The sequence below is a fragment of the Natrix helvetica genome (genome assembly GCF_964273705.1).
Source record: "Natrix helvetica genome assembly, chromosome: 1".
Lineage (NCBI taxonomy): Eukaryota > Metazoa > Chordata > Lepidosauria > Squamata > Natricidae > Natrix > Natrix helvetica.
The window spans coordinates 344,871,498-344,899,442 of NC_138548.1; the positions used below are offsets into that span (position 1 = coordinate 344,871,498).

General features: G+C 44.8%; 2 protein-coding genes across 4 annotated transcripts in view; one reads left to right on the forward strand and one right to left on the reverse strand.

The window, feature by feature from the left end:
* Positions 1–11,894, reverse strand: part of ABCF1 (ATP binding cassette subfamily F member 1) — a 53,361-nt gene extending 41,467 nt beyond the window's left edge. For 2 of the 3 annotated variants that reach the window (XM_081971577.1, XM_081971575.1), the window contains exons 1-4: positions 11,728–11,894; positions 5,078–5,124; positions 342–422; positions 58–202 (exon numbers count right to left, since the gene is read on the reverse strand). In XM_081971577.1, coding sequence (XP_081827703.1) covers positions 58–202; positions 342–422; positions 5,078–5,124; positions 11,728–11,815 — 361 coding nt within the window. In that variant the 5' untranslated portion in view covers positions 11,816–11,894. The remainder of the gene's footprint in view (positions 1–57; positions 203–341; positions 423–5,077; positions 5,125–11,727) is intronic. The other variant, XM_081971576.1, reaches the window with a different exon arrangement.
* A 2,678-nt stretch (positions 11,895–14,572) lies between these two features.
* The window catches only part of GNL1 (G protein nucleolar 1 (putative)), a 31,608-nt gene continuing 18,235 nt past the window's right edge, over positions 14,573–27,945 (forward strand). Inside the window, exons 1-4 of the mRNA XM_081945980.1 lie at positions 14,573–14,808; positions 20,084–20,252; positions 21,157–21,293; positions 23,102–23,253. Of these exons, the coding sequence (XP_081802106.1) occupies positions 14,733–14,808; positions 20,084–20,252; positions 21,157–21,293; positions 23,102–23,253 (534 nt within the window). The 5' untranslated portion in view covers positions 14,573–14,732. The remainder of the gene's footprint in view (positions 14,809–20,083; positions 20,253–21,156; positions 21,294–23,101; positions 23,254–27,945) is intronic.

The following is a 27,945-nucleotide window of genomic DNA, read 5'->3' on the forward strand; positions in this document are numbered from 1 at the left end:
GGGCCGACCCCGATTAACAGGAGTCTGAAAAGCAGAATGAAAACTGCAGCCTCCCACCTTCTTCATCTTCATCACTGGCTTGGGCAGACAGCTTCTTCAACCTCTCGATCAGCTGGTTCTCCTCCTCATCCTCCTCTTCTGCGGCCACTTTTTTCTTCTGCTCTTTTTTCTTATCTCGCCTCTTCTTTTGCTGTTGCAGCTGCTTCCGGCAGAAGACACACACACACACCACAGAAAAAGAGAAAGTCAATGGATGGGCAACCCGCTACCCTCAACGGAGTAACGTCTTGACTACGGGGTCCAAAGGACCTACCCCACGAGACAATTTGGAAATGACTTGCCTGTTGCTGCTCCTTCTTTTCTTTCTCTGCCACTTGATTCTCACTGGAGTGTTTCTCCTCCACAGCCAGCTCCTCGAAGAACTTGGGGCATAGGAAAGAAATTTGGGAGAATCAGTGGCAGAAAGATTGACCATAGAGCAGTAAGTTATTTCAACTCCTGCCACTCCTACTGCAAAGGTGTGTAACTCTCTGGCAGTTGGGAGCTGTAAGGAGATGGAGCCCGGAACTTTCAGGAATTATGGGAGGATGGCATTTGATGATAACATGCTAGGGTGGATGGAACAATATTTAGATCAGTGGTTCCCAACGTGGGGCCCATGCCCCACAGGGGGGCAATTTGATTTTTAATGGGGGAATTTGAACCTTGTTTAAACCAAGTTAATAGCCTTTTAGGCTTCCTCCGCGTGAGTAGAGTTCACTTTTTCAGTAAAGTAAGAATTATATGTCATGGGCGGGGGGGGGGGGAATCAGGATTTTAGAGATGCTTAGGTGGGGCATGGCCAAAAAAAGGTTGGGAACCCCTGATTTAGATGCACGGGGGGAAGGTGTAAGTTAAAGTACAGAAATGGGAACATTATGTTCCTTTAAAAATCTCCAAATAGAAAACATAGAATTTTGGGAAGGAATGGAATTAGGCTTTTAAGTAATGAAAGGGTGCTTATTAAATTTCTGAGAGATTTAAGGCACTGATTATTTTTTTAAAGCTCTATCACCTACAAAAAAAACATGTCATGTACAGGTAGTCCTCGACTTATGACCACAATTGAGCCCCAAAATTTCTATACTGTGAGACCGTTGTTAAATTGAGTGCTGCCCCATTTTATGACCTTTCTTGCCACAGCTGTTAAGGGAATTACTGCCGCTGTTAAAATTAGTCACACCGTTGTTGAGCGAATCAGGTTTCCCCATTGACTTTGCTGGTCAGAAGGTCGCAAAAGGCGATCATGGGACTGACCCCGGGATGCTGCAACCGTCATAAACACGAGTCAGTTGCCAAGCATCTTGAATTTTGATCATGGGACCACAGGAAATGCTGCAATTATCATTAAGTGTGGAAAATGGTCATAAGTCACTTTTTTTTCAGTGTGGTTGTAACTTTGAACACTCACTAAACGAACTGTTGTAAGTTGAGGACTACTTGTATTTTGACCACGCTCATTCTGGGCTTTGAAAAGGAACTTAAAAGGAACTCCACAGGGAGTAATGTGGACCATGTTCCTTAACCTATCAAAAGAATGATGGCATTTATTTATTTAAAGCATATAGATGGGCCTCCTGTCTCACATACTGACGTCTAGCTGATCCTAGGCAGCTCTTATTTATTTATTTATTTATTTATTACTTGAACTTATTAGTCGCCCCCTCTCCCCACAGGGACTCGGGGCGACGTACAAAAGTATTATATAGCGTACAGAGGAGGTAAGAATAAATAAATAAGTTACAATACCTAAAAAAGTTAAAACCCCAGTGAAATTAACCCTTAAAAACTAAAATTACCAATTAAAAATGCCCTGGGCTGGAGAGATTGTAGTATTATGCCAGGTCAGCTAGTCGAAACAGGTAGGTTTTCAGCTTCATACGGAAGGAGCGAAGGTCGGTTGTTGTCCTGATGTCTGGGGGGAGGTCATTCCAAAGGGTGGGGCCCACTACAGAGAAGGCCCTACTCCTGGGCGTCGCCCTCTGGCACTCTCTGGAGGACGGCACCCGGAGTAGTCCCTCTCTGTGTGAGCGGACGGGTCGCAGGGATGTATGGGGCAGGACGCGATCCCGCAGGTAACTAGGCCCTGTGCCATGGAGCGCTTTGAAGGTGGTAACCAGCACCTTGAAGCGCACCCGGTAGGCCACAGGAAGCCAGTGCAGCTCGCGCAGGATGGGTGTTATATGGGAGAACCTCGATCTCCCCATAATTACCCGCGCGGCTGCATTCTGGACCAACTGCAGTCTCCGGGTGCACCTCAAGGGGAGCCCCATGTAGAGAGCGTTACAGTAGTCCAGGCGAGACGTCACCAGCGCGTGAGTGACTGTGCGCAAGGCCTCCCGGTCCAAAAGGGGCCGCAATTGGCGCACCAGGCGAACCTGGTGGAACGCCCCCCTCGCCACGGCTGCCACGTGATCTTCCATAGACAGCCGGGCATCAAGGAGGACGCCCAAATTGCGCGCCCCTTCCACCGGGGCTAATTGATCGTCCCCGATGGCCAGCGATGGCATATGCTGGTTGAACCGGGAAGCCGGAAGCCACAGCCACTCTGTCTTGGAGGGGTTGAGCCTGAGCCTGTTGTCATCCATCCAGACCCGTACGGCTTCCAGACACCGGGACATCACTTCAACAGCCTCGTTGGGGTGGTTTGGGGTGGAAATGTACAGCTGAGTGTCATCAGCGTACAGATGGTATCCCACCCCAAAACCACGGATGATCTCGCCCAGCGGCTTCATATATATGTTGAACAGGAGAGGCGAGAGGATCGACCCCTGTGGGACCCCACAGATAAGGGGCCTCGCGGTCGACCTCTCCTCTCCTGCCAACACACATTGCGTCCGGCCAGAGAGGTAGGAGCGGAACCATCGTAATACGGTGCCCCCGACCCCCAACCCCTCCAGACGGCGCAATAGGATACCATGGTCGATGGTATCGAAGGCTGCCGAGAGGTCTAATAGGACAAGGATGGAGGAACAACCCCCATCCTTTGCCCTCCAGAGATCATCCACCAACGCGACCAAGGCTGTCTCCGTGCTGTGACCGGGTCGGAAGCCGGACTGGCGCGGGTCTAGATAATCAGCTTCCTCCAGGTGGCGCGGAAACTGCTGAGCCACCACACTCTCAACAACCTTCGCTAAGAAAGGAAGGTTGGAGACAGGACGGTAATTTGCTAGCTCCGTTGGGTCTAGAGAAGGCTTCTTGAGCAGGGGCCTCACCACCGCCTCTTTCAAGGCGGTTGGTAAAAGGCCCTCACCCAGCGAAGCGTTCACCAGCCCCAGTAGCCAGCCTCGTGAGCCCTCCCAGGAGGCCAGTACCAACCAGGAGGGACACGGGTCCAATAAACATGTGGTGGCTCGCAGTCGCCCGCGCAACCTGTCCAAATCTTCGGTGACAACAGGGTCAAACTCCTCCCAGCATGGTCTCTCAAGACTAGCCTCGGACGTCCCCACTGGAGCACTGAGGTGGGTCCATCCCCTTCGGATCCGATCGATTTTATCCTGCAGGAACTCTCCAAATTCCTCTGCCCGGCCCAGCAATGGGGGGTCCCGCTGCCCCTGTGACAAAAGGGAGCGGGTCACCCGAAACAGGGCGGCAGGGCGGTTCTCTGCGGACGCTATAAGGGTGGCACAATACTGACGTTTGGCCACTCTTATTGCCACAAGGTAAGTCCTTACATAGGCTCTTACCTGTGCTCGGTCGGATTCGGAGCGGGAGGACCTCCACTTGCTCTCTAGGCGTCTCCTAAGGCGTTTCATCGCCCTTAGCTCCCCGTTAAACCAGGGGGCCCGGGTCGATCGTGGCCGTCGGAGAGGCCGCAAAGGCGCCACCCGGTCCAAGGCACCGGCGGCCGCATTATTCCACGCGGCTACCAGGTCCTCTGCCCGGGGATTCTTAACAAACAATTGCAAAGTAATTTGCTTCAGGGCGCTTCCCTGTGCCTTTTCTGTGTATTACTGAAATTACAAGAATCAGAGTTCAAGGTTTAATCTAGATAAAACCATGCAAAAATAGCTTTTACCCCCAATTGATACCAGACCACTCAGACCCATATTTAAAGAACTGTGCTAATGGTACTTTTCTTAAGGCAGCGATGGCGAACCTTTTTTGGCTCGCGTGCCACAAGTGGGAGGAGCGCAGGGGGGGTCATGTGCGTGCGTGCCGCACCCATAATGCAATGTGTGACCCCCCCAGTGCGCATGCGTGCACAACAGGTGCTCCCCCCATTTTTACATGCTTTTTTCGCCCTCCCCAGGCTTCAGAGGCTTTATAGGAGCCTGGGGAGCGTGAAAAGAGCCTCCCCCGCCACCCTGGAGGCCCTCCGGAGGCTTCAGGGATCGTCAGGAGGCTTCCCTGACGCCTTTGGAACGCTTAAAACGACCCTCCGAGTAAACCGGAAGTGACTTCCGGTTTGCTCGGAGGGTCGTTTTAAGCGCTCCGAAGGCGCCAGGGAAGCCTGAAGCGGTCCCTGAAGCCTCCAGAGGGCCTCCGGGGGTGGGGGGTGGGGCTCTTTTTGCCCTCCCCAGGCTCCTATAAAGCCTCTGGAGCCTGGGGAGGGCAAAAAATGGCTTTTAAAAATGGTGAACTTAGCTGGCCAGTGCGCGAATGCTCGCTGGCCAGCTGACAGGGCAGCGCCTCGCGTGCCCTGACAAATGGCTCTGCGTGCCACCTGTGGCACGCGTGCCATAGGTTCGCCATCACTGTCTTAAGGGATACAGAGAAGCATTTGAAGAAAGGGGCTTGATTTCTGCTCCACAAATTTTACTTCCAGGAACCCCTAATGACTACCAAACACTCTTCCATCCTTCCAAGATTGATAAAAGAAGGACCCAGATTGGGGGCAATATGCTGACTTGGTAAACCACTAAGAGAAGGCTGTAAAGCACTATTATTTATTTTATTTAGAACATTTATACTGCTGCCTACTCACAAATGGCAATTCACAAGGACATTAAAAATCTATGAAGCCGTATATAAGTCCAAATGCTCTTGACTAAAAATATCTATGGTAAAACCTTTATGTAACAAGAGTAAAACTTACCGATTTTTTCGTCTTTTTATCCTTCTTTCCCTTCTTTACTAGTTTGTCTGAAAGAAACAAAAATAATTAAACCAAGAATTGACAAAAGTACCACTGTTCTGGAGAAGCTCTGAGACTTTCACCAAGTGGTTCTGGGTCCAACCAAAAACAGACTTGTCTGCCTTATAAAGAGTGAGAACAGGAATATCGGAGTACTGGCAAACTGGAAGCCACTTCTCATGCTTGGCAACGTATAAGCCAGCGTGACTGGAGACTAAAACATGAAGAACGGTTGCAGGAACTGGGTATGTCTAGTTTAATAGAAAGAAGGACTAGGGGAGACATGATAGCAGTCTTCCAATATCTCAGGGGTTGCCACAAAGAAGAGGAAGTCAAACTATTCTCCAAGGCACCTGAGGGTAGAACAAGAAGCAATGGGTGGAAACTAATCAAGGAGAGAAGCAACTTAGAACTGAGGACAAATTTCCTGACAGTTAGAACAATTAATCAGTGGAACAGAAGTTGCCTCCAGAAGTTGTGAATGCCCCAACACTGGAAGTCTTTAAGAAGATGTTGGATAGCCATCTGCCTGAAACGGTATAGGGTTTCCTGCCTAGGCAGGGGGTTGGACTAGAAGGCCTCCAAGGTCCCTTCCAACTCTACCATTGTATTGTATTATTGTATTGTGATATAAAGATTAAACTACTGGATGGGATCTGCAGGCTGAAGTCTTCATTTGAATCAGAGTTGAAAGGAGCCACGGAACCTCGGAGATCAATCAGAATTACCGTGCCTCCCAGAATTGGTGTCATGTATATTTGTTCTGACCGAGGCTTCCCAAGAGCATGAAGCAAACTCCTTGTCCTGACAAAAACCCGTTTTATTAATTTACTGTGAATTCTGCTCACTCACATCCAGCACAGTCTTTCAAGGGAGGATTTACAGTCACAGACCTTATCTGGCTTGGAGAGCTGCTAGGCCGATATCTGCAAAACTTGGCAAGGAGTCTCAGAGAGTAACGAACCAATTAAGCAAACTTATTTTCTCCTGCAAACTCCACTCCCCTTTCGCTCCTCTTTTATGTCCTCTGGGAGGGCCATTCATCATCCACCTGTGGCCTTGCTCCCAAGTCAACCCCTGTTCTTTAGCTTTCCCTTCGTCTGGCAACTCTGCGCATGTGCACACTGGGAACAGGCTCCAGCTGTTCATCTGCCTCACTGATGTCTGACTCTGAAGACAGCTGATAACTGGCTTACGGCTCTAGCCCCCTCTCTGCCTCTGACACAGAGCCCTCATCAGAACCTTCCCCAGATGCCAGGACTGGCCCATGTTTCTCCCCAATCTCCTCACTGTCTGAATCTGCTGCCAGCTCTGCTGGCCGCTGGCTGGCCACAACATGCATAAAATTAGTGGGACTTTCACAAACACGGCTCTAACCATCCAAACCAAATATAGGACTTAAAAAAAAAAAAGGCAAACCAACACACAGGTAGCCTTTGATTTAGAAATAAAACTGAGTCCAACATTTCAGTGGCTAAGCAAGCCAGTTAAGTGAATTTGGCTCCATTTTACAATCTCTCTTGCCACAGTTGCTAAGCGAGTCACTGCAGTTTTTAAGTTAGTGACATGGTTGTTAAGTGAATATGGTTTCCCCTTTGACTTTGCTTATCAGGTTACAAAATGTGATAACATAGTCCCAGGACACTGAACCTGTCATAAATACATGCCGATTGACAAGCATCTGAATTTTGGACACGTGACTATGGAGATGCTCCAATGATTATAAGCGATAACCAGTCACAGGTCACTTTTTTCAATGATGTTGGAACTTCAAATGGTCACTCAGTGAATGGTTGTAAGTTGAGGACTATCTGTTGTTCATCATTTCAAAGTCATCTAAGTGCCTCAATTATTACTATAGTATTAAATTCTTATCCCATCTTTTTATATACCAACGTATCTAATACTCGTCTCCTATTTCCTCCCACAACAATAATATTGTGAGAGGAGTTCAATTTACAGAAAATGACTGTCCAAAGTCACCCAGCTGGCTTTCATGCCTAAGGGAGGCCTAGTGTTCTAGTTTCTAGGCTGGCACATTCACCACCACCACCACTACTACAACAACAAAATGGCTCTCCAAGTCTTTGCGATGCCCTCTTTCTTTGGTGCCCTAAGCCCATGCTTATTTTGTTTGATGGTTAATCTAGAGCAGGATTCTCAATCTACATAACTGTAGTGTCAGAATAGCTGAGGGTGATGGCTTAGGCCCTTGACGGCGAACCTGTGGCACACGTGCCACAGATGACATGCAGAGGCCTCTCTGCGGGCACATGAGCAATTGCCCAGCTCAGCTCCACTATGCATGCGTGCATGCCTCCCGCTGACCAGCTGGTTTTCGGGTCCCTGCCACGCATGCGGGAGAACGCACATGCATGAGTGGGGGAGTATTGGGGGGGGTACAGCTCCCCCCCAGCCCATTTTTGGTCCCAGGAGGCTGCAGGGAAGCCTGCTAGGCCCAAAAGGGCAAGGGGGGGGGAAGATGTTCCACACACGTTTAGGGCGCGCAAGGGTGGTGGTGTCGCGTGCGCATTGCATTGTGGATGTGGGCACACATGCATGCTATTCAGTACGCGAGGACAAAAAGGTTAGCCATCGCTGGCTTAGGCTCATCGTCTGGAATTGATGATGACGTGTTTCTCCATCTTTGTTTCCATCGTGATGGATTGATCCCTCTTAGTACTACCCCCTCCCCATTATCATTCTTACACTTTATTCTAGACAAATAGTCCTTGACTTAAAACTACGATTCAGGCCAAAATGTACGTCGTTAAGTGAGACATTTATTCAGTTTTGCCCCATTTTACCATCTTTACTGCCGCAGTTGCTAAGTGAACGCTGCAGTTGATAGGTTAGCAACCCCGTTGTTAGGTGAATCTGGCTTCCCCGCTGACTTTGCTTGTCAGGAGGTCACAAAAGGAGAATCACATGATTTTGGGGCACAGCAACCCAACATGAATATGAACCACTTGCCAAGCATCCGAATTTTGATCACCTGATCATAGGGATGCTGCAAAGGTGGTAACTGTGAAAAAATGGTCATGTCACTTTTTCCAGTGCCATTGCAACTTTGAATATTAAGTAAATCATTGTAAGTTGAGGGCTCCCTGTAAATCACAGGCACCAAAGGAAGAGCAATCCAAATTGAACACAGAAAACTAAACACAAGATCGGCAGAGAGGAAAGGGTAGTGTCCAAAATGGCATATGCTCAGCCTCCCAGGGTGCAATGGTGCTGCCAAGCGTACGTAGGAGGTGCAAAAGAAACTATTTCCCATCTTCCAGGACTTTTTACAGACAGGTTTGTTTGTGTCAGCAAAAGTTTGCAACTCAAAAGTTTGCGTATAGAAGACGATCTATACCTATTGCTTCCAGGATCTTTTAATAGCTGCATGCAGATGGGTTGAAATTTCATTTTTCCATCCCAGATTTAGGAGAAGATTAGGGTATTGACAGCTGTTAAATCTCCAGGAGCCCAGCCAGAAAATAAATATAATTGCCAACTCTGTTCCTAGTCAAGTGCCTGGGCATTTGTAACTTGGAGCTGAGGATTTGTGAATGTTCTGACAAATTTCCAGGACAATATTAGGCCATTACAATACGAGATCAAGATGAAATTAACCAAGGAGATTTCATTGGACCGCACAAAACTGGCACGGCTCTCCAGGGAATCTGCTGAATCTCCATAAGTTGCTCACAGTCCAATGACAACTATAATGGCCAGTGGCGAGGAATGTTGGGAGTTGTTCAGTAAACAGGTTTCTGGTTTGTATTAAAAATGCTGAATCAATGGAGTTGATACTTCAGGTCTCTCCAAGGACTCTGTCGCTTTCTTCACAACAGGAAACAATCATAGCAGCCTCCTCCCTCATTTAGCACCTCCCAAATGCATTGGACTACAACTCCTATCAGCCATGCTGCTAAGGATGAGGGAATAATTTTGTATGCTATGCTAGAAAAAGGAGCTCCAGGATTAGAGATGAGTAAATGAAGGAAGGCCTGCACAGGAAGGCCTGGAGGAACCTTTTCCACAGGGGCTGTGATGGGTCGGACATGGCTTTGCAACTAACAACAACAACAAATGAAAGAAAGACAGAGAAAGGTAACAACAGAGATTCTAGGGCAATTGTGGGTACATTTGGAAGAAATTTAACAGCAACACAGCATGGGAGGCAACACAGTGCAGCAAACAGAGCAGAAAGAAGATTGAGAAAGATACCTTACACAAGAATTAGGATCAGGAGGAACTATGGGTATGTGGTTTTGGCGAGCAGAGAATAGGAGAGGAAAGAGGGAAATTTAGGCTCTGTGGAACCAAACTCAAGGAGATTTAAGGGACTCTAGGATGGCCATATGCCAGTGATGGCAAACCTTTTTTGGCTTGCGTGCCATAAGTGGGGGGAGCACGGGGGGGGGGGGGTAGTGTGCGGACGTGCCGCACCCATAATGCAATGCACAACCCCTCCCTAGGGCAAATGCACGCACTACAGGCGCGACCCCCCATTTTTTGCATGCTTCTTTTGCCCTCCCCAGGCTCCAGAAGCTTTATAGGAGCCTGGAGAGGGTGAAAACACCCTCCCCTGCCCCCCCGGAAGCCCTCCGGAGGCTTCAGGGACCTTCAGGATGCTTCTCTGAAGCCTCCGGAGCAGTCAAACGACCCTCTGAGCAAACCGGAAGTCCGTTCCTGAACTTCCGGTTTGCCCGTAGGGCCGTTTTTTTGCGCTCCGGAGGTTTCAGGGAAGCTTCTGAAGCCTCTGGAGGGCCTCCAAGGGGGGAGGAGAGGCTGTTTTCAGCCTCCCCAGGCTCCTATAAAGCCTCTGGAGCCTGAGGAGGGTGAAAAATGGCCTAAAAAAAGGCTGAGGTCAGCTGGCCAGCACGCACATGCACGCCGGCAGCTGACAGGGCAATGCCTTGTGTGCCCTGACAAATGGCTCGGTGTGTCACCTGTGGCACGCGTGCCATAGGTTCGCCATCCTGGATATATACCATTTGGGATGGACATGTGCAGCCCTCCCAAGTGGGAATAAGGACGATAGAAGTTAAAAACAACATATGGAACATCTTAGCAGAAATTGTTGAAAAATTAGGCTAAAAATCAGCAAATGTCTCTCCAACTTGTATGAATGAAGGATGCTACAAGCTGCTCTCTCAATCCATCCAACTGGGATTAATTCTAAATGGAATTAATTGTACCAACAAAAATGGGCATGTGAAGCATGCTGATTGTCTACAGTGTAACACAAAATCTCAAAAATGTTACTGTACAGCCACAAATATCTATATTTTGGGTTAGGTGGACTGCAATATTTATCCAGTTACAGTGCTATGGATATTTATCAGTCTGGCCAAAATAATATTTGTCTCCTTACTCTTTTTCCTTAGGAAAGGAGAAAGTTTAATTAAATATCAATTAAGTAACCTACATTAATTAAGCTCCACTGGTTAAAGATCATGCAATGTGTACTGGCCTTTTCTGTGAAGCAGTTATCCCAATTTGTTATCTAGGCTACTGTCATTGCAGGTGCATTTCCAATATAACAATACATACTATTCACTTTTAGCCCCTTCGGTGTCTTTTTTGGTAACAATGTAAATGTGTCATGGCAAAAAACATACTATCATCTCACTTATGGAGCACCCTTAAAATAGTCATATGCCTTGTCTAAGAGTACCTACATTCAAATCACCCCTTCCCACCCTTGACTAAAACTCATCATATCAGTGAATATGGTTGGGCAATTGGCATTTACATGCCAAGACATATGCTAGAGAAAACTGATTGGTAAGTGAAAAGAGGTAAGTGAAAAGGAGGATTAAATCAGAAAGATAGAAAAGGTTGCTTTAGACATATGGAGAGAAGAAAAATGTCATGAAGCTAAAGTCAAGCTATTGTTCAAAGCACCTGAAGGAAGGACAAGAAACAATGGGTGGAAACTAATCAAGGAGAGAAGCAACTTAGAAGTAAACAGAAATTTCCTGACAGTTAGAACATTTAATCAGTGGAACAACTTGCCTCTAGAACTTGTGAATGCTCCAACACTGGAAGTTTTTAAGATGTTGGATAACCATTTGTCTGAAGTAGTGTAGGGTTTCCTGCCTAAGCAGGGGGTTGGACTAGAAGACCTCAAAGGTCCCTTCCAACTCTATTCTATTCTATTCTATTCTATTCTAAACTCAATCAAATACATTCATACTTAGGTTTACTTAAGTTTCTCCTTAGGCATTTCTATATTAGAAATGCTACTGACATTTCTACATTTCCAGTCTCTAGAAAGGACTACGGAGGAACTTACTTCTAAATAAATGTACAATTATTCGAAAGAAGGCTACTTATTTCGGATTATTATTATTATTATTATTATTATTATTATTATTATTATTATTATTATTATTATTATTATTATTCCTGTAAACTTATTTATAAAACAGATGGGGGAAAGAGAGGGATTGCAGAGCAATTATTCTCCCCACTTTATATTTCCCCAACTTTTCAAACCCTTCCACCCCAAATTCCGAGAGGCTTTTGAGCTCTCCTTCCCAAGCACTGAGCTCTTCTTCCAGGTTATCCTTGTTGAATCCCCCCACCCAGCCAGCCCCCCCCCCAAATCGCACCTCCAGCTCCTTGCGCGGGGCATGTCTTCTCCTCCCCGTCCCCGATCCATTCCTCCTGGGCGTGATGTTGCTTCCCTCCTTTAGGCATGGCTCAGCCCTCCGGTTTTCTCCCACCGCCGCCGCTTAGCTCCTGAACCTCCGACGCCCGGAAAAAGAGGCTTCCCACATGCACGCCTCCTTTCTATTGCGCCTGCGCGAGAGCGACCACGCTAAGGAGGAGCGAATAGTATTCGCCCTATAGAAGTGCCGAGCGGGTTGTACGATAGAGATTGGAGCACTTCCTAGAAAGGCCCGCTATCATAGAGAGCGAACAAGTCGTTTTAGAGACAGTCGAAGGGCAGTAAATAAAGTCTTTTGTTAAACCAATGTAGGTTGTCTTTGGACTTCAGGATGGGAAGCTTCTTACACGCCAATAAACTAAGGCCATTTCTTCAACGGTGTACTGTAGTCTCTTACTGACCACTTAATTATAGTTCTTGTCTTTTTTATTGCATAGAAAGGCAAGAACTATATTGCATATAGTATAGTCTTCATGACTACGTCGGGGTGACTTTGGACCAATCACTCTTACCATGCAGTTTTTGTTGTTGTTATAGCAGTAGCACTTAGACTTATATACCACTTCATAGTGCTTTTACAGCCCTGTCTAAGCGGTTTACAGAGTCAGCCTATGGCCCCCAACAATCTGGGTTCTTATTTTACCGACCTCGGAAGGGTGGAAGTCAGTCAACCTTGAGCCTGGTGAGATTTGAACTGCTGAACTGCAGCTAGCAGTCAGCTGAACTAGTCTGCAGTATTGCACTCTAACCACTGCGCCATCTCGGCTCTTTATACCGATTTTATACGGCTCTAATCCATGTCTTATCCCATCTGAACAACAATTTCCATTTGCTAAGCAAGGCAATGATTTGTGCTTGACTTTAGGAAACTTTGCCACAGTTAAGTGAACCACTGTTGTTAAGTGAATCACGTGGTTGTTAAGCAAATCCAGCTTCTCGCATTAACTTTGGTGTTCGAAGCTGGCAGGAAAGGTGGACACATGACCATAGGATGCTGCAACTATCATAGAGGCAGTTTGCCAAGTGCCCACATTTTGATCATGTGACCATGGGATGCTGGACAGTCATAAAAGTGAAGACTTATAAGTTACTTTTTTCAGTGCCATTAACTTTAAAAGATCACTAAACAAATAGTTGTAAATTGAGGATTATCAGTACAGTTTTTCCTGACTTCTTATTTTAGATGTATAATGTACTTGTTTCTAGGAATTGTTTGTACATTAAAAGGAGATAAAAATATTAAGCAAATAAACTGTATTCTAGCAACTGTTTGTACTAAAGAAAATTGCAAATGTTTATTTTTCTTTGAAGACCAAAATATAGTTAATATGGCTTTGGATGAACTACTGTGTCTTAAAAGATGTAGATAATGCTCTTGGCTGGCATTTAGAATCAATTGATCAAGACATTAATAAGTATAAATTTTTCTGATCCTGACTTAAAAATTACTATTTAATACAGCAAAAAAAAATGTGTATATGAATTGTAGTAGTGGATTATTCATACGGTTTGTGGGTCATTATTGATTTCCCCCTTTTAAAGGAGCATGGAGGTTTTTTAAAGCAATATGTTAAAATCTTTTAGAGTTCTCTTTATAATTTTATTATAATCTGATATACTGTATGTATAGTATTGAATGCAGGTATAATTTTCACATCATATTTTTAAAAGACCAATATATGCTTTTAAAATTATTAATAATTAAATTCCATCAAACAATTAAAGGTCTTTGATCTTTGGCATCAGGCTGAATTAATCCTGAGTCCATTCCTATATTGTAGTAACATCATTTGGAGGTTCTCAGCCAGTTAGAAAAAGCAAATGAGATTCAGAATTGTTTTTAGGAGTAGGTGAACATTTTTCGATGTTTCAATCTAATTTGGGAAATTCTGGGGGTTGAAGTCCAAACTTCTTTAATTTCTCATGGTTAAAGAAACCTTTTCTAGGTGAAATATAGGCAAGTCACAGAAACTTTTAGGTCTTTTACAATATATATATATATATATATATATATATATATATATATATATATATATATATATATACATACATACATACATACATACATACATACATACATACATACATACATACATACATACATATATATATATACATTCCATATATATATAATATATAATAACCACCAGCCGGTAAAATGTAGGTATTTCCAAGGAAAAGTGAGCTTTTTTCCTTTCATAGCTTGGCTTGTAGAAATAGATATATCAAAGCTAGATGAATGTGCAATAAAGATGGAGCGTTTATTCTTTTATTTCCTATTGATAAAGGGGGGCACTATTCTGCCTAAGCATTTCTGAAAAAGCCCGAATTTTACATACTTTTTCCAAATTTTCTTCATCCTTATTTTTTTAAAAAAAGGGGGGAGTATTGTCAGCTAGATCTCCCCCTCCTGCCCTTTTCAGGCATTAAAGTGCCTGTAAGGACATTTTATGACTTTCTACGTCATGACAGAAGGTACTCCCAGCCCTCCCAACAACCCACGAAACTGAACGGTTCAATTTGGTTTAGCCCTCCCCCTCCACCGCGATGGTACATTCCGCGGGGGTGGTAATGATGAACTCCAGGCTTTTCTGCCTTTGATGGTACAATCCATAATCGTTGCTGTAATTTCTTTTCAAGCACGTCACATTCCAATCTCTTTCCCCCCCCCTACTCGCCTGCCCTTAATGGTTCGCCCCAATCACCCCCTGTCCTCCAGCTAGCTGTTTTCCTCCTTTCGCGTCACGATCTCTCATTCTTTAGTTCGAGCCGGAACCGCCCCCTTCCACTGTGCTTCCACTCCCTTCCTCCGAGCTTATTGGTTCCTTTTCTCCCCGCCGAAGGAGTAATTTTCTTGTAGCTCCTCCCCTCTCTCCCACTCCGGGACTGCGAGTTCGGTGCTGTTGGAGGAGCGGAAAGAGGAGGGGACGGCAGCCGGGACAGGACATGCCCCGCAAGAGGCCGTTCAGCGCTAAGCAGAAGAAGAAGCAGCTGCAGGATAAACGCGAGCGAAAGCGGCAGGGTGAGAGGGGGGGGGGGAATCGGGGCGGGCGGGGCGGGACGCCTTCCAAGAAACACCTGGATCATCTTCCTATCTCCCCTTCCTCCTTAATGTAGGAGTAGGACCGTCCTTAGCACCTGGATTATCCCCATCCCTGCCTCTCCCTCGGATATCTCATAGCGTTTTGGAGGGCGAGGGAGTTGCCCCTTATCTCATGATCACCCATAGGCGCCCATGGGGAGCTCTTCTTCTTGAAGCAGTGTTGGTTCATTTTTGGGGGGCGGGGGCGGGGAGAGAAGTGTGACCTTTCCGTTCCCTCCTTTTTGGGGTTATATGGAGAGAAATGAATTGGAGACAACAAAAGCCTTCCCGAAAATATATTTAGAAAGCACTTGACGTCTTCGTTTTGTCTACTGGAAAATCTGAAGCTAAGTGCACCCTCCTTCCCTCCCAAAAAAGAAAGCTGGCCCAAATTTAATTAAGAGAACTGCTAGGAAAGCGGCAGTGTGTCCACAGTGCAATTGCACATAAACATCAACTTTTTCTTGAAGCCTTCTCTGTTTAATGACAGAATGAAGAGCATCTACCTCTTGGCCACGTTAGAAAAAGCAGCAGTCTCCCGCTTCTACTTTCCTCCATCAAAATAAATCCAGGCCATCTTCCTAAATCTTTGCAGAATGACTTTTCCTTTGGCCTCTAAGCTATACTTGGGAGATAACCATTTTTTTGTAAAGCTGGATTTCTTTGCCCTAATATCTGCAATGCAGTGGGTATTATATCACTCTCTCTTTTTCCCACTTAGTTAGAACTACTACTTATCCCATTCATAGGTACAACCTCTTCCCTGAAACGGAGGGGAAGAAATAGACTTCGGACATGGGAAACAGCACTTACCTCTAGAAATATAGTATATGAGAGACTATAGGCATTCATTATCTTCTACTTTTTTCCTGTTTCATTTAATTTTCTTCCTAGTTATATATTTTTTATTAAATATCTCCCAACCTCCTTGTAAAAGGCTTTAGTTTTGAAGACAGGAAAATTAATATTAGAGAAAATGGATTATGGTGCAATAATTAAAATGTACTACATTGTGTCCAAGTGTCAGCGGAGTCATAAGTAACCTTGGGCCAAAGATTTGAAGTAGACCTACTTCGTAGAGTTTTTGTGAGTCTTGACAAGATAGGAGATGAGAGAAACTATTCAAAGTACCTTGAAAATGGGGTGGGACAAAAATGCAATGAACAACATAGCAATGCTAAGAATGTCATTTGTGCTGGATGGGTTGTCACAAATCCAAGATTTTTATGTGGGCAGCAATCCTGAGTCCTCCTGCACAATGTGTCCGTTGCATGGAATTTTGTTTAGGATTGCAGTTTCTAGATTTCATGTGATGCCCGTGTATGTTGCCACTCCCTGTGGGATCTATCGCCCAAGGGGCTGGAAGGAAAGCAGATGGAGTTGCAGAACCAAGAGGTTTGTTGAGCCGTTCATGGCCTGTCATGCATGACGAATGTTCTGTGTTTAGGGTGGTGGGTTGCCAATTGCACAGGCGTGTTCCATATTCTTCCTCATAAGGATTGACGGTGATGCATATGTCAGCCCAAGCTTTCATTCCAGAGTCAGGTCTTGCAGTAACACTTCTCTACAGAAATGTGGCGCTTTCTACTGACAGACAGACATGTGTGGGCATCAATTAAAAAAGTCACTTAAGAATGGATTTGCATGAGCGGACTATGTCACTAGGTAGTATAACAGAGTAATTGTGAGCCATTCATAACCAAATAATGCAATAATTTCTGATGTGGGTATATTTAAAAATAGGAGTGGTCCAGGCTGCTCTAGAGATTTTGTTGACTTTGAGCATCTTTGGAAGAAGGAGCCAAAGGGAAGCACTGGAGCCTCTTTATGTCGTTGGGTAAAGTAACCAAGGACATTTTGCGAAGGAGAGCAATGCCTTTACAATTAGGAGAGAGAGAAGTGGGGGAACGTAAATGGTTATTGTGCACAGCACTTTGGAAAAAGCCAAGCCTTCACCACCGGGAGTAGGATGACAAAAGCTTTTGGAGGGTTATGAATTGTGTGGTAATAGTACTGAAATAACACTGCAGGGAATTAAATGGGCAGCTGGCTGGGAGCAAAACTTTTGTCTGGCAGCTTTCAAACACATAACAGAAAGAGGGAAAGTAGGCGTGTGTCCTTTAACTGATGATCACAATAATCTCTTTTCTGTAGTACACTGGAGTCTAGCGACTGCATCACATTCAATTCAAACGGTGCCAAGAACGTATTTTTGGGCAGCTCTTCACAGCATTGTCCTTCCAGGGCAATTCAAAATAGATAAAATGGTAAAGTGTCAGTTCCGGTAATATAAAACCACAAATGACATTTTCCAAAGGAAAAGCAGTCTAAGCAATATTTGCTTAGTTTCCAGCCAGGTTCAAGCTAAGGCCAGACAGTAAGCATCAAAAAGCCAGTAATTGCCAAAATAACCGAGTATCTTGGCGAAAAGGCATTTGAATACACGTAGATCTTCAGCCCTTTGAGAGAACTGGAAGTGTAGGTTGCTTGCAATCTACCCTAGTTTGAGAACTATCCAGCAAAGGCAACATCTCCGGTGCCTAACTTTTCAAAAAGTTTAAGCTTTTAAGGTCTGAGTAACTAGCAACCGCATTGCTGCCAATGTGAGGAATTTGGAAAGGGTGTGAAGATGCAGAGATATTTCCACAGTTCAGAGCCACAACTGGTTAATAGACATATTTAGAAGGATTCAGAAGGACACATTGCTCAGTGTGGCTTTATATAATGTCATCATGATTAGGAGCTTTGATAGCTCCTGTATTACAGGGAATAGAGCCAGACTGGCTTTAGCCAAGCCCACAAAGTTAAGCAAGGTCAAACGTAGTTTGTATGAGGAGGGGAGGCCACTGGGAAATCTCATAACTGAAAACTAGATTGGGAAGTCACAAAAAAAGATGATAATTTCTGTATTATTTACTACTCCCTCCCCCCAAATGATGGGTTAGTCCATGAAATGTCTAAGATGAGCATTTTCAAAAATGTTCAGGCAGCAGAACCTGTTAGTTTACCAAAAAAGTAAAAAAGGAGGCAAAAACTCTAATGATGGACTTTTCTTTTCTTTTCTATTTTAAAGTCTCTCATGGCAACCATCAACCTCTGGCAGATCCGGGTTTAAAAAACCCTGTTCTAGGAGTTGAGCGCAACTTGTAGGAGGCTTTATTATCACATCTTCATCATAAGAAATATCCCTGTCATACACTTGAATTTATTTTTTTACATGTCTTTGCTGAAAAAAGTTTATGTTTGTTTGATGAGTCGGTCTGCATAACTCAAGATTGTCAGAGTTTGCTTGATTTCTCAAAATGGGCATGCTGATTAAAGGAAAAATGAATAACATGGCAGTGTTTGAATTAAAAAGAAAACAGTGATCTGAAGGAGCTGCTATTTAGAAGCAATCTTGGCTGTCTACTTTCTCTCTAATTATAATTCCTGCAGCCAAGTTTTGCATTTGCAATCTAGGTGTTGAGAGTATTTCCATTCTCTATTAGTTTACTTCATTTTCATGGTATCATAACTTACTTGCTCATCTGTACAAAAATTTATTACCGTAAAAGACATATGCTTTCACCAACTGCAATTTATCTTCAGATGCGTCTGTCCATGTAATAAAGAGAGTTCCATCTCATAAAAGCTTATGGCTTTTAATAAAAAGTATTTACATTGGTTGGAAAAGGTGCTACTAGCTCCTGCTGATTCCCCCTCCTCAAAAACAGGGTTCCCCTCCTATTTTGCCCATTTATTATACAGAAATTATAAGGTCGGTGCTGTAATATTCCGGAAGATCCCTAGATGGCAGCAAAGAGACAGAAAATGTCAGCTCTTTGTTGCCATGCATGGCTATACGAAATTTTGCAAACCAGATACTGTAGTCCTGATCCACATGGAGTCTCTTGCCATCTATAGCTAACCAATTAATGTTTGAAGGCTCCTTTAATTAACTGCTACCATCCTTTCGTTGTTATTGTTGGTGCTTTCAAGTTAGACCAGGCAACAGCCTGGTCTAGTCCCTGTAATTTTCTTGGCGAGATTTTGGAAGTCTTTTGCCCTTGTATCCTTTCTAGGTCTAAGACAGAGTGACCAGCCTAAGATCACCCACCTGGTTTCGTGCCTAAGGTGGGACTAGAACTCACAATCTCCCAGTTGAAGCCTACACAACTGAAAGCTGCCAAAGTTGAGAAACACTGGTCTAGATATATGGAGGGGTGGGAGTAGCTGAGAGCAAGAATGCTCACCCTTCCTTCTTTGCTGTGCCCCATCTCTCTGTCTTACAATGCAAATCCAAACAATCTGCCAATGATTGTCTCATCCCCCTCCCTCGCTAGCTTTCCTTGTATTTCTTGGAAGTAGATTTCTCTCTCTCTCTCTCTCTCTCTCTCTCTCTCTCTCTCTCCCTCCCTCCCTCCCTCCCTCCCTCCCTCCCTCCCTCCCTCCCTCTCTCTCTCTCTCTCTCTCTCAGTCTCCTTTCCCCTACCACAAATAGCTACTTTTATTCTAGTTATATTTCCTTGCTTTCAATATCACTTTGCAACCCTAGAAAATATGGGTAGAATCTCCGGCAGTCTGGATTCCAATTTTTTCTATTGTCTGTATTTAGGTTCCCATTTTCCTCCTCCTGCTTCAAATCCCTGATTCTTGGAGTTTGAACTACAATCTAGACGTCCCGAATGTTAAGGCTGTTTCCCCCAGCAATGCAGGGGTGGGCTGCTACGGGTTTGCCCAGGTTCGGGAGAACCGGTTGCTAACGTTATGGCCGGTTTGGAGAATCTTCAAATCCCACCGCTGGCTGGCCCCACCCACACGCTCCCCGGCATGCATGTGACCCCCATGCCGTGTTTTGACCTAGCAGGCCTCCCTGAAGCCTCCTGGGATCAAAAACATGCACGGCAGAGACCCAAAAATCAGCTGGCTGGCAGGAAGCACGTGCACACGCATGATGGAGCTGAGCTGGGGGACAGCTTGCATGCCCGCAGAGAGGGCTCCTTATGTCACCTGTGGCACGCGTGCCCTAAATTTGCCGTCATGGGACTAGGCTGTGCAGCTTGCACACAAAACTGGCTAAGACTGACTTTGAAAATCTGAAGAGAACTAAATAGCCTGCATCCATCCTGTAATTTACAGTAATGCCAAATGCAATCATTCTTGAAGAAACTCCTGTTACCGCCATGTAAGATGGGCTAACTTTCTTTCTTGGGTTTTCCCTTTGCTGTCTTTCCAGGCTTTCAAGATGGCGTGAGGTCAAGTTCAAACAGCCGGAGCGGCAGTCATGATCGACATGAGGAGCACACGGACACGTCGGATAGCGAGTCTTTCTCTCTGCAGGTTCGCAAGCTCAACCAGCAGCCTCAGATCCGCAAGCCGGGTGAACGAGGCTATGATCCCAACAGGTAAGAACCCAAAATTTCTGAGTGAACAAGCATTTAAGGTCACCTTCCCCCAAGTCTGCCATTCTCCATTATGAGGGTTAGTTATAAGGCAGGGGTGTCAAACTGGCAGCCCATGGGCTGGATGTGTCACATACAGGCCATGCCCACCCCAGCTCCGCAGGGGGGGGGGGGAAACGTCGCGATACGTCACGTGACGGCAACGTGACACCGCGAGTTTGACACCTGTACTATAAGGCAATAGGAGAGGAGCAGAACATGCCCAAGTCATCTGAAGTTCTCTGTTGAGGACTACCTCACTTGTGCTTGCAGATCTTCACAGGCTTCGTTCTGCTGGTTGGAATTCCTGGAGTCATCGTTCCAACAAAGATGAAACTCTTGGGGCTTGTTTGCTTGATTTCTGGTCTGGCATTCATTGTTCAGTGTCAGAAAAGATCAGAAAAGATCTTCTAAATATTGGTTGAGATTTATCTCTGAAGTGACGATCAGACTTCATGACGTTGTTAGATTTTTATTAAATGCTGATATCCTGGCATTGCATGGGTATTTATTTATAGGGGGGAAATGTCCGGACCAAATGTAATTTTCTAATGTTGGATTTTCCCCCTTACCAGAGGGAGCCCCCTTGTGGAGTACTGTGAAGCCATTACCATGGCAACTCCGCTGCGCTGTACAGTAGAGGCCATTTTACGGCAGTACAGTAGAAGCCATTTTAAGGCACAACAGGCTGTATCTTAACAGAACACCCCCCCCCAGGGGTGTTAGGGGTGCCTTACCCCCACAGTATTTTTCTCCATCGAGTAAGTCATCAAGTTTGGTTGAAATTGCTCAAGGCGTTCCAGAGTTATGCTAGAATACACCCCCCACCACCACACACACACATTATATATTTTCTTTACTGATTAAGATACCGGCTGCACTTTGAGCGGGAAAGCAAAGAGGAAGTGGAGCGGAGGAAAAAAATTGCCCGGGAGAAAATCTTGGAACCGGTGTCAGAAATTGAGACAGAGGTGGACATAGAAGATGTTTACAAGACTGGCTCAGGTAGGGTGAAGATAATCAAGGAAAAGCTTCTTGGCGGGTGGGTGAATCTGAAGGGCTTCCCTCTCTTGGGACCCCCTACTTTCTCCCTGCCATTGTTCTTAACAAACTACTTTTCCTCGTCTCTGGAGGTCTTGCTTCAGGCAGGGGAACCATTTACGATGAGGAGCTTTTAATTACCTGAAACGCATGAAGGAGTCTGAAGGTTCAGCACAAACATTCTGTTCCTTCGTCTGTTTCTAAACGCAGCATAAATCTCTTACTGGGCTTTTTTCCAACAATGGCCTGCTGGCTGATGAAAATTGGGAGTTCCAATCCCAAGAATATGAAGTTGGGGAGGGCTGGTTTGGATACCAGATCCTGGTTTTGCCCAATTGCCCTGATGCTAAGTTAAGAGTCTTTTATCATTTTCCCATTCTTAATAATTCAATGGTGAAAAGAGTAAGGTTCTACATTCAGGCAAGAAAAACGAAATGCACAGGTATAGCATAGGTGGTACCTTGCTCAACAGTAGTAACTGTGAAAGGGATCTTGGAGTCCTAGTGGACAACCATTTAAATATGAGCCAGCAGTGTGCAGCAGCTGCCAAAAAAGCCAACACAGTCCTAGGCTGCATCAACAGAGGGATAGAATCAAGATCATGTGGTAAGGCCACACTTGGAATACTGCATTCAGTTCTGGTCGCCACGATGTAAAAAAGATGTGGAGACTCTAGAAAGAGTGCAGAGAAGAGCAACAAAGATGATTAGGGGACTAGAGACTAAAACATGTGAAGAACGGTTGCAGGAACTGGGTATGTTTAGCTTAAGAGAAAGAAGGACATGGGGAGACATGATAGCATTGTTCCAATATCTCAGGGGTTGCCACAAAGAAGAGGGAATCAAACTATTTTCCAAGGCACCTGAGGGTAGAACAAGAAGCAATGGGTGGAAACTAATCAAGGAGAGAAGCAACTTAGAACTGAGGAGAAATTTCCTGACAGTTAGAACAATTAATCAGTGGAACAGCTTGCCTCCAGAAGTTGTGAATGCCCCAACACTGGAAGTCTTTAAGAGGATGTTGGATAGCTATTTGTCTGAAACGGTATAGGGTTTCCTGCCTAGGCAGGGGGTTGGACTAGAAGACCTCCAAGGTCCCTTCCAACTCTACTATTGTATTATTAATACAGGTGGTCCTTGACTTATGACCACAACTGAGCCCCAGATTTCTGTGGCTAAGCGAGAGAGCGGTTAAGTGAGTTTTGCTCCGTTTTACGACCTTTCTCGCCACGGCTGTTTAAGGGAATCACTGCAATAGCCAAGTTAGCAACACGGTTGTAAAGTGAATCTGAGTTCCCCATTGACTTTTCTTGGGGCACTGCAGCCGTCTTAAATACCAGCCAGTTGCCAAGTGTCTGAATTTTGATCAAGTGGTCATGAGGATGCTGCAACCGTCGTAAGTGTGAAAAACAGTCATAAATAACCTTTCTTCCGTGCCATTGTGCCACTTCGAACAGTCACTAAATGTCTAGTTGTAAGTCGAGGACCACTTGTGTCGTCCTTCTTGGGATAAGGTCTCTTCTTGCTTCTCAATCAAAATTAATTTAATGTCATTACAGTAGCAACCACAGAACTGCTTGTCAAGACATCTCTCTCCCTTCTCTAACTTGACTTGCATTGCCTGATTTTTCAGATGCAGTCTTAGAGAAGAAAGAGCGTAAGAGGTTGTGTACATTTCTTGCATATTTGTGACCTCTTAGAACTTTATTCTCACTTCCTTCGTGATGGTGGCAGGTTTTCCTGACTCTTCTTGTGTTTTTCTTTTTTCAATAGTACTAGATTTTCCTAAACGTCCCCCTTGGAATTACCAAATGAGCAAGGATCAGTTGTTGGCCCGAGAGGAGAAGTGTTTCCGGGAATATCTTGAGAATATCTATAGTACATTCCAGCCCAGCCAGTTGAGTTACTTTGAGCACAATTTGGAGGTAAGCCCTTGGAAGATCTAAGCTGCATCATCACCCCCATGGCAGCCCATTTGAAGCCCCCAGAATGCATTTGAGACCTGCTTTCTCTTTTGGGGAAGAAAATGAATGCCTCTAAAAGAATTGGTGGTTCGAATCCCTAGCACCGTGTAACAGAGCGAGCTCCCGTTTCTTGTCCCAGTTTCTGCCAACCTAGCAGTTCGAAAGCACGTAAAAATGCAAGTAGAAAAAATAGGGACCACCCTTGGTGGGAAGGTAACAGCGTTCCGTGCGCCTTTGGTGTTTAGTCATGCCGGCCACATGACCACGGAGACATTTTTGGACAGCGCTGGCTCTTCTGCTTTGAAACGAAGATGAGCATCGCCCCCTAGAGTCAGGAACGACTAGCACATATGTGCGAGGGAAACCTTTAGCTTTACACACACACACAGAGACACACACACACTCCTTAAACCTCAGAATGCAAGGCAAAACTGATTACAGGTACTCCTCAACAGTGGCGTAGCGTGGGGGGTGCAGGGGGGGCCGGCCGCACCGGGCGCAACATCTGGGGGGGCGCACTCGCACTCGCAGCTCTCTGCCCCTGCCTGGCTCACTCACTCTCTCTCACTGCAGTGCTGGCTGTGCGAATCCGATCCGAGCCGCCGGGTCGCCGCCCACTGTGGAGGGGGTGTGTGCTATTCATGCATCCTCTCGTAATACAGATCATCAAATAAAAAGCTCTTCTCTCTTGAAGGGAGAAAGGCGGCGTGTTGAGGGATAACGAGAGGGAGACTACATTTCCCAGAACGCTTTGCCTAGGAGCTTGCTTTTGGATTGGCCGCCGCCCGGCCCAATTCAGGCCGGGAAAGTGGCGTGGATAACGGCCGCTAGCAAGTAGACGGGAGATATTGAAGGGCGCTGTTGGGAAGTCATGGCATCGCTACGGCTCTTAAGGCTGCACCTGTCTGCGGGGAGCTGCCTCCTCTTCCTCCTTTGTTTCCAGTTCGGGGGAAGCCAGAAGAAGAAGGAGGTAGATCCCTCTTCACCTGCCCCATCTTTCCTTCTTCCCCGGGAGCATACAGCCTAGCTGAGGGCTTGAACTAATTATCCATCCATAAACTGGAGCTTAGGGACTCAAGAGTCTTTTATTTTGCAAAACATTACAATAAATCAATAAATAAAGCTTATCTTCTTTGATTGCGCACACTGTTTCTATCATAACTTTCAAAGTAAATAAGATAAATTATTCTGGGGCCTGGATTTTTCAGGGGAGGACTCAGTTTCCTTGAGCAAGTATTTGGGAATAAGAGAAATGAATTTGATATCAAAGATGGTGACTTTTATACAGGAGAATAAGGGATCCTTTTTGGACTTAATTGCTGGGAGGTTTTTTTCCCCCCCCCCATATTTTTTTTCTTATTGCATTTTGCTGATATTTTGAAATGGTCTGCAAAATTTAAATCCACCTGAAGCTGCTTTTCTAAAAATAGAATTTTATATTCCTTGTTGTGCTCTTACAGATCTTGATTAAAATTAAGATCTTCCTCTAGCAAAGAGGAAAGGACTAGCTGAAAGGGCAAGGAAAAAGAAGAGAAGGACAACTTGAGTGGAGGCAGGACCACATTGAGGAAAGGAATATATAATACAGAGGTCTTCAAACTTCCACAAGTCTTAATGTTACCAAGTTTGGGGACCCCTGATATAATACATCTTTAGGATGCCTAGGCTTTTCATTGTGGGTACAATAAATTACATTTTAGTCATTGTTTTAATATAAGTTATGAATTCTAGACAATTTTTATGTAATGTTTTCTTTGTAAGCTGTAAATGTAAAGTTCTGAAACTGAAAAAAAACTTCATAGGTGTGGAAAAATGAAGAACATCAAACTGGAGATGAAAAAAAAACTATGAAAGGCAAACTAGAAGCAAAGGGAGAAAAGCAAAAATGAAATTTAAGACAGAGAACATTAAAGAGCATATGAGGTGAGGAAGAAACCTATAGGTATATTCTTCCTTTTTTTTCCTGCAAGTACAAGGTCAGCTTTTTTTTGGATCAAACAAGTGTTGATCCATTGATTATGGCAGGAATTGATTAATCAGCTTGTCACCCACACCTGATATTAGGCATTGGGGTTGAACTAATTCTCCCTCCAGAAGTTAAATCACTATGGACTCAACGTGCTATTTTATTTTCTAAATCATTTGAAGATTAAAGCATATATAAAAGGTTAACCTCTTTGATCACACACTGATTCATCAAAACTTCTGAAATAAAGAAAATAAATTATTCAATGTCCTGAATTTTTCAGTGGTGTGTGTGAGAGAGTCTGTATGAGATAAAGAACTTTTTGAGAAATTAGAACCATGTCTATTCATTTGGTTACTTTTTAACAAACTTTATATACCATGAAATAAACTTGTATTTAGATGCATTTTACTTTAATTACATCAGTATTTTCATAACAAACAATACATGTGCTTAGGGGGTAAGGGTTTCTTTAACTAATCTAGTGGAAGAGACACGAGTGCTAAAATCCACGGGTTAGGGGGCGCAAATTCCTTGCCTTGCCCCGGGTGCTGACAACCTACGCTACGCCACTGCTCCTCAACCAAATAATTATAACGGATCCTGGAATTTCTGTGGCACATTATAACAGTCATAAGTAAGGGGCCATGGTGGCTCACGGGGTAAGACACTGGGCCTGCGCAGCACTGAGGTCGGCGGCTCGATCCCCATGAGCGAATAAACCGCGTAGGGACAAGAAAGGAGCCTCCCCCGAATGCCTACCAACATTCAGGCATCCCATGGGTAAAGATATTACCGCCCGAAAAAATTCCTTTCACAGAGGAAGCCAGCCACCTGGGTGATCCCTGGCTAACAGGTGCCATACGCTAAAAAAAAACCCAAAACTCAGTCATAAGCTGAGGCATCCATGTGATCAACTAAATTTGTTACAGTTGTTAGGTGAATGCTGCAGTTAAGTGAATGGCACAGTCATTAATAACAATAGCACTTATGCACTGCTTCATAGTGCTTTTACAGCCCTCTCTAAGCAGTTTACAGAATCAGCATATTGGCCCCAACAATCTGGGTCCTCATTTTACCCACCTTGGAAGGGTGGAAGGCTGAGTCAACCTTGAGCCAGTCGGGAATAGCAATGGGAAGAGTTAACCTGCAATACTGCATTCTAACCACTCCGCCCCCATGGCTCCTTAAGTGAACCCATTGGCCACAATGGGCGCTTTTTGCTGGAAACTGGAAATATTTGCCGGGTTCTGGTAAAAAACCCTGCAAACCATAATTACATGACTGTGGGATGCTACAAACGCCCTCGATGCAGGCCAGTGCCTAAAATGCCATCTTCTAATTGGTTTGGCGTGGACACGGGGCATCTTTTTGGTTTGTGTGTCTCGGAGGTCCGTTGTAATTTTGAATAGTTGCTAAGTGGCCGGTCTTAAGTCAAGTACTACCTGTACTTCAGCGGTCCATCTGTCAGTGATGGTATCATTGCAAAGCCCAAGGGGCTACTTAAGTACTCTGTGACCTTTGGCAGGACACAGAGTACTGCTTGGGTTGAAAAATGCTGTTCCCTTTTCTCTTTTGGGCGAGCTTTGAATCTGGTCCGTGTGAAAGCTGTATAATGTCTTCTTATGTATAGGATACATAATTAGAAAGAGCCAGTATGGTCATACTCCACTCAAGGATGCAGCCATAGAGGTGGTCGAAAGTATTAAGTATCTGGGGGTGCAGATAACTAACAATCTGAATTGGCCTCTCCGTACATCATCCTTAGTGAAACGTGCAAATCAGTGTCTGTATTTCCTGTGTCGGATGTGGAGACACATCTTTCTCCTCCTGTCCTGGCCAATTTTTACAGAGGCACAATTGAGAGAGTTTTAACAAACCGCATCGCTGTTTGGTTTGGTGGCAGCAGTGCCTCAGATAGAAAGTCCATACAGAGAGTGGTTAGGACAGCCAAGAAGATTATAGGAAGCTCCCTGCCTGTTATTCAGGATCCTGCTTATAGTCGCTATGTGCTTAGAGCTCAAAGCGTTGTTAGAGACCCCACACACCCACTTCACGGTCTGTTTCTGTTGCTCCCCTCTGGGAGGAGGTTTGGAAGTACTTCTAGCAGGACTAGCAGATCCTGTAATAGCTTTGGTTCCCTATGCCATCCATCTGGTAAACTCGCAAGATTCGTTTTTCTCACCATGTTCATGTATACATCCGGACCAGACTGTGTTGTGTATATTGGAGTGGTGGCCCTTTGAAAGTTGTATGCAACGAAATCTCATTTTAATGTATGCCGATTAGTGTACGTTTAAAGTGACTATAAAGTTATTTTTAGTCTAAATTGCTTTACTTAGCTAACTGCATGCATGTTCATGGGAAAACAGTGCCACCCAAAGCACAGAAACAGAATGAAGCAGTACCCGGGAATTAAAGACAGAACAGAATAGAATGGGGGATGGGGAATGTAACTACATTTAGTTTATACCAATACTGTTTGCTGCATCTCTCACTATTTGGGGAATGGGGGGGGGGGGAGTACTGGAGTGTTGATTTTGAAACAAATAGATAACTATTCAATCCTGTTAGTGAAATCCATTGCTTTGTCTTCTTTATTCAAGATATATTTCTCAGTTTCTGTACAAGAAGCTACAATATAGCAGAATGGAAAAATCTCATGGCCTTTGCGTGTTTATTACGCT